The sequence below is a fragment of the Magnolia sinica genome, chromosome 6, assembly GCF_029962835.1.
Source record: "Magnolia sinica isolate HGM2019 chromosome 6, MsV1, whole genome shotgun sequence".
Lineage (NCBI taxonomy): Eukaryota > Viridiplantae > Streptophyta > Magnoliopsida > Magnoliales > Magnoliaceae > Magnolia > Magnolia sinica.
The window spans coordinates 35,000,777-35,014,343 of NC_080578.1; the positions used below are offsets into that span (position 1 = coordinate 35,000,777).

General features: G+C 38.5%; 1 protein-coding gene across 4 annotated transcripts in view; it reads left to right on the plus strand.

The window, feature by feature from the left end:
* Nucleotides 1-760: 760 nt before the first annotated feature.
* LOC131248646 (serine/arginine-rich splicing factor SR34A-like) overlaps nucleotides 761-13,567 on the plus strand; it is a 34,036-nt gene continuing 21,229 nt past the window's right edge. The window contains exons 1-3 of one of the 4 annotated variants that reach the window (XM_058249015.1): nucleotides 822-962; nucleotides 3,708-3,970; nucleotides 4,111-4,228. In XM_058249015.1, the coding sequence (XP_058104998.1) occupies nucleotides 4,142-4,228 (87 nt within the window). In that variant the 5' untranslated portion in view covers nucleotides 822-962; nucleotides 3,708-3,970; nucleotides 4,111-4,141. Of the gene's footprint in view, nucleotides 977-3,707; nucleotides 3,971-4,110; nucleotides 4,229-13,567 lie in introns of all 4 variants that reach the window. The other 3 variants (XM_058249017.1, XM_058249014.1, XM_058249016.1) reach the window with 3 other exon arrangements.

The following is a 13,567-nucleotide window of genomic DNA, read 5'->3' on the forward strand; positions in this document are numbered from 1 at the left end:
CTCAAACTTGGCTCGAATTCATTTTCGAGCTCAAAAAATCAGCTCGGCTCGGTCTGAACTCAGCTTCGATCCGAGTCGAGTCGAGTGTAGCTCGGTTCGTGTACACCCCTAGGGAATAATAACATTATCCATTATTCTCATTAATTCTTCTCCATATATATTAATATATTAGATTTTTATTAATATCATTTTATGTACATTCATTGCAGATCTCCAAATTTTATTTGAATTATAGCAATTGATATAAAAATCATGGCAGAAATCTTTAATTTCTTAGTGTTATCTTTAAACCCAGCCGAATTTCTTAACGAGTCCATTGAATCAAAACAGGGCCATCATACGGTCGGTTGGTTTGGGTAACCGTGGGTCTGGTCATCAATTGACAGCCAAAAAGCTCATCGTATTAACAACATGAATCACGGAACAAGTGTACCGTACCAAATTCCCAAAATCGTACCCGTCAGCAAACTGTACTATCGTGTTTGCTGGAGAATCCTAACCATCCATCCATGATTTGGAAAATAGCTGGCAATAAAGAAAACAGTGCTAACTTATGGATGGACTGGATCATCAGTTGAGGATGATTTTTATTTGTAGCCATTGAAAGGTATGCTGAACAAACGGTCTGGATCATTGCAACGGGAACTAAAATTGCTCCTATGCAACTGTGAGCACCATAACTCGCTACACTCCAAGAGCACTGGATCATTGGCCTGCATGAGACTGAGGGCCGAAGTCACGCATCCGCAGATCAGGGGTCAGCTAATCGTTTGGGACTATTAATTAAGGTAGCGCGCGGCCTATACAATCATCAAAATCTCCCCTTCGGGCCTCCTATTTTCTCCTCATTCCCGCTTCGACCCCCCAAAACCCTAACTCAGCTATCTTCTTCCTCGTCGAACTCACCTAACAAAACATCGGTCCGTACGAAGGAAAAGCAAATACAGCAAACGATTTCTCTGGTATACGTTTCTCGGTATCTTCCATTTCCACTGTATTTTTTTACGTTTTCCTAGGTTTTACTGTTGTAGCTCATATCTCGTGTCTGTTCTTTGATCTATAGATGTTTACCTCGCTTCTTTATTATGTGAGACAAATAACTCGACGACCATATCGGTGCTTTATTATAGCTGTTTTCTCTTTTCATTGTAGTCTTGAAAATGTTGAGATGTGAAAACTGCATCTCTTCCCTCGTACACGTGGTATACATGCCCGCCAATCTGGATCATCCAAACCGTTGCCCTATTCTGGATGGAGCATGATCTGAAAACTGCGGCGTTTTGATGATGTTAACCGTTGGATTTTGCATGTTGAATCTGGACGGTTGATCGTTCCCCTTTTAGTACAGTGATTTACAGGTAAATGGTCTACAGTCTGTGTTTGGATGCTGAAAAATAAATCATTTACATTTTGATTTACAGGCAAAAAGCTGTGATTTCATTTACAGGCGCTCCATTTACAGCCAAACGGCTATAAATGGAAAGATTGGCTCTCCATTTACAGGACTTGAACAATTTACAGGCTATCCAAACACAAACAATCATTTACATGTAAATCACTTACAGGTTACAGCCAAACAGGACTGGCTGTCGCCTGTAAATCATTTACCACTTAAAACCATTTACAGGTATCCAAACAGCTCTGTAACCATCCATTTAATAGTCACTGACTCACTGGGATTCTGATCGGTCTGCTTTCTGGGCAACGCTCCATCCACACTGGGTCTCGTGATTTGGATACGGATGCACGTATGCCACATTGCCCATTTGTAAGGTGGACGAGGCATCGCTTGCCTGATTTCCAGCCTTTTCATGTATTGAGGCCGTGTTTGGCTCCGGCCGCAATAAAAGTTCTTCTTGCCTTTAGGATTTTCTACTCACTGTACCAAGATTATGAAACAACACTCATATTGTTCTGAAAGAGGCATTCCTATCCGATCAGATACAATGTTACATGAATGACTCTTGAAATTCTACTGAGGTAGGAATTCTAAAATAACCGATCCTTTTTTCTTCTGCTTTTGAAATTCCATGCCTTAGATGGTGAGTTGAAAGTCAAATTATTTAATTCGAATAATATCCATGTTGATTCTTGATATAATTTTGAAGGGGAACTTGTAAAGCCTAAGAAACAAATAGACATCATATTCTAGTATTTCAGAGCTTGCTTGGATATGTCGTATTGCATTGTAAGAGTCATAATCCAAAGTGCTTGCAAGTGATTGTTGAGAACAAACTTAAGCAATGGATAATGCCAAATTCTCAAAAAAAAAAAAAAAAAAAAAAAGGAAGAAGAAGAAAAAGAAAAAAAAAGAAAAAAGAAAAAAGAAAAAAGAATGTGCCAAAATTGTTTCCATGCTTGTGATAGTTCCATATTCGTGCAAACGTGTTCTTGTTAGGCTCAAAGGTATACAGATATTGTTAACATGTAAGTAGCGCAAACATGTTTTCAAACCAGAATCAATGTCTCGATAACATGTTTGGGGTGCCATTCTTAAGCCCCATTGGGTGGAATGGGTATTTGCCCAAATTTCCATTGAGCTTCTTTGTCATACAAGAAATGACCCCAACGGCAATTGGGCACTGGTTCCGCCCAATGCAGGATGGGCTTTCCACTTCTCCCAAATGGAGAGCCTTTTGATGGCCATTTGGTACTTTTAGTTTCGCCAAAGGGCCATTTGCATGCCTTTCCCTTTGAATCCTTCACTTGACAATTGCATCATTGTGATCATTCTTTTGAGACGAATTACTAATTAAGTACCATCTAATTTAAGAAGACGTGATATAGAAATCATTAGATGCTCAAGGACATAGGATCCTGTTTTTAGTGGGATCCGTGCCCTCCAAGTCAGATTCTCCACACAAAACCGATGTTTTTCCGCGTAATTGCCATTATTGGTTTTTTTTTAAAGACTTCCATAATTACAATTAAGTGGAGGAAAGAGCTGATTTAGCATGATGGCTCTTACATGGGGGGGCTTGAGGCCTGCCAAAATCGGGTATTGGCCTAATCCCAATCGTGGGGATCCCCTACCCAAATGGAACCCAAAATAGCCACAATCTTGATCTTACCTGCCCACCTTTACTTGCAAGTTGCGACATGTAGACATCCAATCCTCAAATTCAGCAGTTAGACTGTCTGGCCGGTTCCTATTTGGTATGGTCCCATCCCAGGTACATGTGCCTGATGAACTGTTTGAATCTTATCACAAGTACCCTGTCCACATGTGCTACAAGTAAGGTGTGCAAGTAAGATTCACATTACTCTCCAATCACAAGTACACTTGTACCTAGCATTTTCTGTAGCTCATAGGTTGTTGGCCATTTGCTCCTGAAACCATGAGCAGAAGGGACAAGAAATGGATTGTTTCCTTGGATATCAGATAATGTAATTTTGGCAAAACTGGAGAACCTAATATGTTTCTTCCATCGAGTGTCAAAAATTGCTTATTTATGCCATTTTTCTCAACAAAACTGGTTCAAAGGTTCAGAAAATTCTGTTCTCGTTACCTTTACCCATGTAGGCGACGAGAGTAACAGTTATAAGCAGTTCCACACAATCTGCAGAAAACTGAGGCTCATATATATTGTGTAATTTCCAGGCCTGTTTCCTTCAATGCACTTTTGAAGGAAGCTGGCTAAGGTAAATGGATAGATCTTTTGCCAATATCGTTATATCCCATAACATCGACACTTTCTTTATGATAGATGAAAGGAGCTGGGAGAAATAAGAGCTTTGCAGCTGAACATAGGGATGTAGGGAGGGAGTGGGAGAAGTTGGGGTGGAGTCATGGGTATTTTGAGAAATGGAGGTTCTTGCATATGCTCAGGTCTTCTACACTCAAAATCAGAAAAGAGGATGACTGGATCAATATTTATTTCAAATTTATTATATAGCTGTGGAGCCTCTTGGAGGAAATGAGCAATGGAGCTTGTGGAGTAGCACCCACACAGCAAGGATTGCTATCTTGGTTTGCCTCATTGTTTTTGGGTTTGGTTTAATTATCTTCTCATCGAACAGAGTCCATGGTGTAGAGTAATATGTCTCCATAGATTGGGTTCCATTGTTAAATTGTGAGAGGATTGCATCTTGATAATTATTTTTATGCAGATAGACTTGTTCAGCCTTTTCAATAGTGGCAATGAGTGGTCGTTATTCTCGCACTATATATGTGGGTAACTTGCCTGGGGATATACGAGAGCGGGAAGTTGAAGATTTATTCTACAAGGTTTGAATTTGCCACTGTCTTTGACATGTTCTTTAGTGCCACATGAAATTTGCATCATCAGTCATCACTGAGTGTCATGGTTAGTCATTTTGCTTCTGCTTTTACTGAAAATAGATGATCATGCCCTTCATAACCAGAATGAACTGATGTCTGATTTGCTGATTTTTTTTTCTTTTTTTTTTGGCTCTTATTTCATCACATGCATGCTAGACTAAAGGACTACAACTTTTAGTGTTTATCATTGAGAACAAAAATATAGCCTTTTTCAAAAAAAGTTATTTTGTTCCATATCATGCATGAGTTTTGAGCGTAGCATGTGTTTAGAGTTTCTTTGGCTTTTTATTATTTTATTGAGATTTCTCTGTTTGATTGCCTGGCTAGGGGTAGCTTCAGGTCTTCAAAATTTCCTAGTATATACTGTATTCATATGCGTTTGAAATGCAATAATGTCAGATTGAGAAAGACCACATCATGTTGATGAATCGGGGATACTTCTAGATCCTGATTTATGGTCTGCAGTTAGCTGGCATGTGCAGTGGTCCTGGTTTGATAGGGTAGTCTTGTTTTCCTGGTTTCCTCAATATTACTTTTGGTTCACTTAGTCCATTAGTTCCAATTCATTTAGTTTGTTGGAGTTATTGGTCATGTTTCTAGATTCACTAGATTCAGTCTACTCATTTTACAAATATATCTTTTTCAATTTAATAGTTTGCAGTTCGCACATCCAATCTATGGAGGTGAGGCAACACTGTCAGGGTTTAGATAGTTCTTTGGAGTGGAACTTGTCTGTGGACAGAAACCTGCATATTCGTTCCACCATTGTTACATGTGGCATGGGTGCCAAGTGCCAAAGTGTCCTAAAGTGTCTGGCATGGCAAACTTAAAACATCTAGGCATGGGGACACTTCCATTCACAAATAAATAATAATTTAAGTAAATACATCAAAATAAATGGAATAATGAAAACATTAAAGTTGAAGTAAATTAGAAAGAATATTCACCTAGTTTCAATAGAAATAAATTACTGGTAGTTCAAACTAACAAATGATTGATTAACAAAACATAAAAAATCACAGATGATAATCTTAGGAAATAGTAATTCTTACGAACATCACTTGTTCTGTTAAAATATTAGAACTGCAACAGATGAACAAAAGAAAAAAAAGAACAACAAAGCAATTTTTTGTTATGTTGGTCATGGTGCCTAATTATCTATAATGGAAAGTGAACTGGAATCTAGAGAGAGAGGAAGTCCATGCTGGTACTCTTCAAGAACAAGAGAATGGAGGCAGGCTTGAGGGCTAACAGTGAGAGATCTTAGGCTTGACAAAAGAATTACATAAAAAAAGAGAAAGGTGAAACAAAATATGTGTAGAAAAAAGCTCGGACACCTCATTTAAAGTGTCCAACACGCAAATCACTTGTCAATGAGATCACTAGGACACTTTGTCTGTACAAAATTTGTAGTGCCATGTCGTATCCAGGAGTGTCCAAGTGTCGCCAAGTGTCGGCACGACAAAATCCTTGAAAGCGGAAGAGTCCAGGTAACACTTCATTCCACCATTCAGGCATGTGCATGTCTTTTGGCTGATATGGTATCTACAACATATACAAGCAAGCAGGTAAGCGGTTGCTGAAATTCAGTCTGTGGAAGCTTGGACCATGTGTATATAACCCTGTTGAGGATATTATATTTCGAGTTGAAAAGCCCAGCCTTACATGCAAACTTCATGCAAGCTAATGAAAGAGGAGATTCACTGCAGACAGATTTTCCAGTCAGATACTCGGACAAGGTAAGGATATGGGGTCCTCCTTTCCCAAGACTTGAAATCAATATTTATTGCTGATTCATTGAGGAAAGAGGAGATTCATTGGAGACGGATGTCCTGGTCCAAATGGATTAGGGAAGGGGACAAGAACATAATGTACTTCGAGAAGGTTGCTAGTGCTTGTAGAAGATGTGTCTTTGATGGTGTCTTTATCAAGCTGTTATGCCTTTAAGCTTGTCTTATAAGCTATGTTTCTTACGGAAAATCTTTAGATAAGTAGCCTTGATGTAGGATACAATTTAAGGGTCAAATTGGATAGTCTATAAGAGTTGGTATTGATATTATATTGGGGAAAAGTGACGTTGACCGTGCTATTGCTGATTATTTCCATAAGCTATACGTGGATGAGTTCTCTATCAAGACCCACTTGAATGGGCTTGAGTTTGAGAGCTTATCTCTGGAGAGGGCTGATCTGCTAGAAGCCAAATTCTTGTTAGAAGGAGCTAAGAAAGCAATGCTCTTACTTATAGGGGATCGGGCCTTGGGTCTAGGTGGGCTTTAACTATATACACACACACACACACATATATATATATATATATACACACACACACACACACACACCATAATTACGGTTTGTTAAGACATTATTTAAGAGGATATTATGGAGCTTTTGATGAAGTCCTTGACAGAGCTATCATCAACAGTGACCTCAGTTCATCTTTCATTGCCTTGATTTGCAAGAAGATAGATGTCAAGGAAGTTCGAGATGTCAAATTGATCGGTCTAATTGGGAGGTTGTAAAACATAATGGCCAAAGTCTTAGCCTTGAGGATTAACTTTGTTCTTAGCTCCATCTACCCATTCCAGAGTTTGTTTATTGGCTAGAAACATCACGGATGGTTCCTTTATGGTGCATAAGTTGTTGTATGAGTTTAAGAAGGGTAGTAGGGGGTTCCTTCTCAAGATTGGCATGGAGAAGGTTTATGATGCAGGACAATTAACCACTTGCTCTAAAAGCTCGAAGTGTTAGAGCATGGCGAATTAATCCATTTATCTCATAGCCCAGGCCCCATATTGCGTGGGTTAGGACCTTAGCCAAACCCCCCTCATGGGCCCCAAATTACATGGGTACCACCTCACACGAGCCTCCCACCCCGAGTGTGTCCCCTCATCCTATAGGCTACCCCACTCGAGCTTGGTGTGAAAATGCCTTTGCATTAATCACTCCCGGTGAGGAGTCTCGAACACGAGACCTCCCGTTCTGATACCACTTTGATGCAGGGCAATTAACCACTTGCTCTAAAAGCTTGAACTGCTAGAGCATGGTGAATTAATCCCTTAATCTCATAGCCTAGGCCCCACATCACATGGGTTAGGACCTCGGCCGAACCTCCCTCATGGGCCCCAAATCACATGGGTATCGCCTCACATGAGCCACCCGCCTCACATGGGCCGCCCACCCCGAGTGTCTCCCTGCATCCCACAGGCTACCCCCCTCGAACCCGGTGTGAAATTGCCCCTACATTAGCTTATGATTGCTTTAACTGGGATTTCCTCGACTCTCTAATGGGTAAATGGAGAAGATGGATTAGATCATGCCTTTTGCGTGGTTTTCGGTCTTGGTTAGGGGTGTACATGAACCGAGCTAGCTCGGTCAACTCGCTCGATTCGGCTCGAAAAAGCTTGAATCGGCTTGGTTCGAAGCTGAGTTCGATCCGAGTCGAGCTGGTTTTTGGAGCTCGAAATTGAGTTCGAGTTGGCCTCGACTCAACTTGACTTGACTCGGTTCGATATATCGCTCGAACCCTGCTCGACTTGGTTAGGTAGTATAAAAAGTTAAAAAACCTTAGCATCTACCCGTTTCCAGTTTCCTCCTTTGTTTTAATAAAGAACCCGCCCCGACCCACAGCGACCCGCCCACCTGCTCCCCCTCTCTTTGATGCTGATGCTGCTAATGGTCTCTCCGGAAAAGTTAGGATTGAAACCGGTTCTCTTCGCCCAAGATTTCAATTCTCTTGGATTGTAATCGGTGGTGTTTGGGATGAATGGTTCAATCTTTGGAGGCCATGGCCCGGTCTTCTACTAACCCTTTCTTGGGTCGGTATTTTCCATGGCTTTTGAGCTGGATCTAGCTTCCACTGAAGCTCTTTCTGATACGGGTCTTCTAGCCATTGATGTAAGATAACAAAGAAAGAGAATAAATGGGTACTTATTATCTTACATCGAAAAGTAGTAATTTCCGTGAATCTTCCATTTGTATAAGTAAAAGAACAGAAAAAGAAGAAGAAATGGGTATTCTTTGATGTTTTAGTAGGAATTTTCAGAAATGAATCTTTGTAATTGAAGTAAATGCAAAACAGAAAATGAAGCAATGGGTATTTGTTATCTTACAGAAAGAAGAACAAGATCATGATTATTTCAAAAATGGATCTATGTAATTGAAGAGAGATGCAACAAAGATACAAAATCGTAAAAATTTCGAACCGAGTTCGAGCTTGCTCGAGACTTGACTCGGATCGAACCCAACTCGAATTGAACTCGGATTGAACCAGTTTGGTGACTTAGTTACTTTGATATTGATGTTGCTCACCAAATGTTTGATGAAATGACTCAACGAAGTGTCAGCTGGTGGCAAGGAAGGTATGTTTCATCAAACAAATCCCATTTTTTCTTGATTTTGATGTTGCTTACAAGGTGTTTGATGAAATACCTATAAAACCGCTGCTGGTGTTTTACATTCAGTGAGAATTTGAAGGTGCAGTCCATGTGTTTGTGAAAATGTTGCATAGGCGAACTTGGCTCGATGTTGGCTCGAACTCGGTTCAAACTGGCCCTAGTTGCTGACCGAACTGAGCCGAGTTGGCCAGTCAGGCTTGAGGGCCGAGCTGAGCCGAGTTCGAGCTGAGGTCAGCTAGTGGCCGAGCCAAGTCGAGATGAGGCTAGCTCGACTCGGTTCGACTCGATATACACCCCTAGTCTGGGTCAATGGTATGCTAGTGGATTACTTCAAGGTAGTGTTTTGAATAGCGTCCGTAGTGTAGTGGTAGTGTCTGTAGCATATCTACGAGTCGATGCTACGTGGTGTTAGCAAATGGTGTAATCCTTGGTAACGTATGCTACAAGCAGAGGTGTACACGAGTTGAGCTTGGCACAACTCGACTCAGCTTGGCCACTTGCTGACCCCAAATCGAACTCGGCTTTGCTCGGTCCTTGAGCCTGACTGGCCAGCTTGGCTTGGTTTAGTCAGCAGCTAGGGTCAATTTGAGCTAAGGTCGAGCCAAGATCGAGCCGAGTTCCCCTGTGCAGCATTTTCACAAACACATGAATTGCACCTTCAAAATCTCACTGTATGTAAAACGATAATAGTGGTTTTACAGGGATTTCATCAAACACCTTGTAAGCAACATAAAAATCAAGAAAAAGGGTATTTGTTTCATATACGTTCCTTCCTTGCCACCAGCCACACTTCGTTGAGTCATTTCATCAAACTCTTGGTGAGCAACAACAATATTCAAAGTAACTGGTTCACCAAACTGGTTCAATCCGAGTTCGATTCGAGTTGGATTTGATCTGAGTCGAGTCGAGCTTGGGCAAGCTCAAACTCGGTTCGAAAATTTTTCGAGCTAAAAAAATCAGCTCGACTTGGCTCGAACTCAGTTTTGAACCGAGTCGAATCGAGCTTTTTCAAGTCGAGTCGAGCGAGCTAACCGAGCTAACTTTGCTCATGTACAGCCCTAGCTACAAGGGGCATAGCATATGTAGTGTCTTAATGTATGCTACATATATATTTTTTAATTATAAGTGATAATTGTATTTTGTATTTTGTACTTAATACTCTTAACTTGTGGGATATTGATTTCTTTTCATACTTGTGACTTGCGGTTTTATTTAGACATTATTAATTAATGTGGTTTGCTTAGAAAGTTGTTGATGTGATAATGATTTGATTTGTTTTACATATGTGGATTGGTTTTTGATAAATGATAATTAATAACTTGTTTGAATATGCTTATTCTTGAAAAATGAATCATCTTTTAGGCATTTTTATGTTTTTTTTTTTTCTTACTATTTATCATATTTTTAAATTAAAAAATAGAATTATCGTGTAGCATATGCTACACGCTACAGATGGCTAAATGCTACGCAACACTCTATAGCTATTTAAAACACTGTTTCAAGGGTTAGAAAGGGATTCAACAAGGAGATCTAATGCCTTTTAAAAAAGTAATAATTTATGATTGTTACCAAAGGTCTCAACAAAATGTTAAAGAGAGCCTTAAAATATGGTCTCATCAGTGGAGTCCTATGCCCCTAAACTCATATTCAATATGCAGATGATAGTCTCTTGTTTGGAGATGGTTGTCTCTGAAGCTCGAGGTTGTAGAGACATTTTATGCTGTTATGAGGTGGTGTTATGGTTGAGAATTAATCTGTTTAAGAGTAGTCCTTTTGGAACTAATTTAGAGACTCAGGAGCTTAGAATAAAGAAAGGAATACTTGCAACATTGCACATCTATTTGGAGGATCTTCATTTATCAGAGGGTTAAGATCATCTGATCGAATTAATTACTACTCCGCAGTGTTGTCATATGCGATCGCATAATCGATCGCATAATTGAGTACTGTGGCTCAAATCGCTTGTGCCATGATTATGTGATGGCGTAATTGCATAATCATGGCATACTTTAGTAGTATGCCATGGCATAATGGCCAACATTCAAGTTTCTTGTAGATTGTAATAAGTTGTAAGTTGTAAGTTGTATTGTATGCATCAACTCATCAAGATTCAAGTTATCGATACAATTTCTATATTTGTAGTTTTCAATAGTTAATTCTTTCTTAGTGTAACTTGTTGTGTATTTAAATTTGTTTTATTATGTAATATAACTTAACATGTAGATAGCCTAATAATCAAACTACAATAAAATAGGTAAATAAACCCAATCCAATCACTAGTAGTAATTATACGTAGTTTTTCTTAAATTTTTAGTTTTTTTTTTTTTTTTTAGTTTTTTTTTAAAAACCAATTTTTTAATTAACAAGAAGAAGAAGAAGAAGCCATCAGCCTGAGCGATTGCTTATGCAATTATACAATGGCATAAGCAATCAGCACAGGCTGATGGTTTATGCGCTTTTATGTGATTTGACAACATTGCTGGTCTGTGGCCAATCCACGGTGGAGTCCAAGATATAGCTGGTTCAAGCCATTATATATGTCCCATGTCCCATGTGCATGGAATGCGACATGGGAGGACATTAATGTCCACGTGGATGGGTTGTATCATCCTTTGTATATGCTCATAGTTTATCAATTATATTCATAAAAAGTTATGGGCTCCGCCTAGAAGTGATGTGCCAAACTGTCTAAAGCATGGGTAAAGGAGGAGCTGATCCCAAGTGGGAATTAGTTGTAGAACTTTTGCATGGCAATCATGAGAATTCACATTTCAATTATGATTGGCAAAACATGATTTGTAAAGCCCTACCCCAAATACTTGGTACAAGGCTATGATGACGATGTTGTTCATGAAAATTACTGTAACCATAGAAGTTATATCCAATGTTTTAAATATCGAAGATATCGGCCGATATATCCCACGATATATCTTGTATCCCACTTGTGCGATACGAAACATACAAGTGGTGCCGATATATCCCATATGTTCAATTTGGTGAGCATTTTCAATTTTCGATCCTTTTTTTGTTGAAATTATGTTAAATCAGTGTCAAATGGTTGCAAATCCATTGGTTCTTCATGTTTTGCATGAAAAATCATGGAGTTGGAGCTTTGATTTAGATATCCATTGGTTCTTCATGTTCTCCATTTTTTTCTCTCAAAAATTTCCTTCAACCAGCTGTCAATTGAGACTAATTTAGAAGTATTTAGGAGTATTTGATGAAATGACCATCACATACACTCTAATTTCGAAATTTGAGTGTAGGTGGTTCGATTTGGGGAAATTTTGAAATTTCCCTAATTTCTCCCACATTGCTTGCAATGTTGCACACCAAACATGAAACCAAGCATGTATGGGGGCTGATCTACTGATTTGTTAAGTCCTTGTCAATTTTCAGAAAATAAAATTCATTTTAAATTAAAATTAATAAAAGTTATTAAAATATATTTTTTAATTTCCCTTCAACCAGTTGTCAATTGAGACCTAATTTCAAAGTATTTAGGAGTGTTTGATGAAATGATCATCACATACACTCTAAATGTTATGCATTCAATTTGAATATAGTTGCATTACTTCAGTCAGACAACACATAGCTTAGGACCCTATACAAAGGAAACCTATTATGTGCACTTTTGTTTTGAGATGATGTGCACTTCTTTTTTTGAGATGTTATGATTTAAAAGTGTGTATTAAGGTCTTTTTTAACAATTCCTGAAGTTTCATTGAAAAATTCAACCATTTTCCCAATGTTTCCCCATGTTCCCCAAAAAGTGCAATAAATTACCTGATACAAATGATATATCCCGTGCGATAACCGAGATGTATTTATATCCCAAGGATGAGATACATAACGCGATACCGATATTTTGAACATTGGTTATATCTGCCTTTCATAGTATCGTTCACCCATAATTTTGGATTAAGCTCTCTATAAGTATTATTGGGATTTCCTTTGCTAATATATTTAGCACATTGACCATATTAAATAATGTATTTTTTCTCTTTAATATGCCACAACACTAGATGTTCCAATGAAATTAAATCTTGATCTAGAAAGATAACAATTAGCTAACAAAAGTACCGATAGTTCTTTTGCCAATAATTTTTTTTTTTTAATGAATACATCAACGATGAATGGCTAGACGATATTGCCAATATTCTTTTGCCAGTATGGTCTAGCCTTTCAATGACAGAAGAAAAGGTTTAGCCATTTTTTGCCTATCTGGATTTTGATTCATGGTGAATGGACTTGTAAACTAGAAAAACCTGGATAGTATCTTCTGGTGAACTGGGCTGCAAGTTGCGGAAAACAGGTTTGCAGGGGCGAACTTTTCATCCCAGCTATTGTTTAGTACTTTCTATTAGCAATCTGGAGTAAATTGCAATATAAATCAAAATGAACTGGCTCACAAATTGCGTAGGATATTGTGATTTGGGTCAATCCTTGATGAAACTATATGTTTGCTAATGGAATTGAAAGTTATGTTACTTGTCAAGTGAGAAGCCAGCACTACTGTCATTAGGCTATTATCTGATTAATTTATTTTTTTCCTCTAAATGAAGGAATAATTGTTGGGTTCCTTCTCTTGAATCTTTCTAAGAAGTGCATGATCAGCATGTTTTGTATCTACTTTAAATTTCCAGGGTTGAAATGATTCCAGTTTAGTTCAGCATTTAATAATTACAATTGCTCCAAGCTACTCAATCTATTTTGGTTGATTTCTTCTCATGCTAAAATTTTGAATGTCCTTTCTGCTAGTTAAGAATGTCGGATGTTGGTGATGGTTATTCTTTTTTTCTTTTTTGAGAAGTAATGTCTATTGTGCAGTTTGGCCACATAGTTGAGATAGTGTTCTTCAAAAGTTTAGAAAGAGCTGGTTATTTGCATA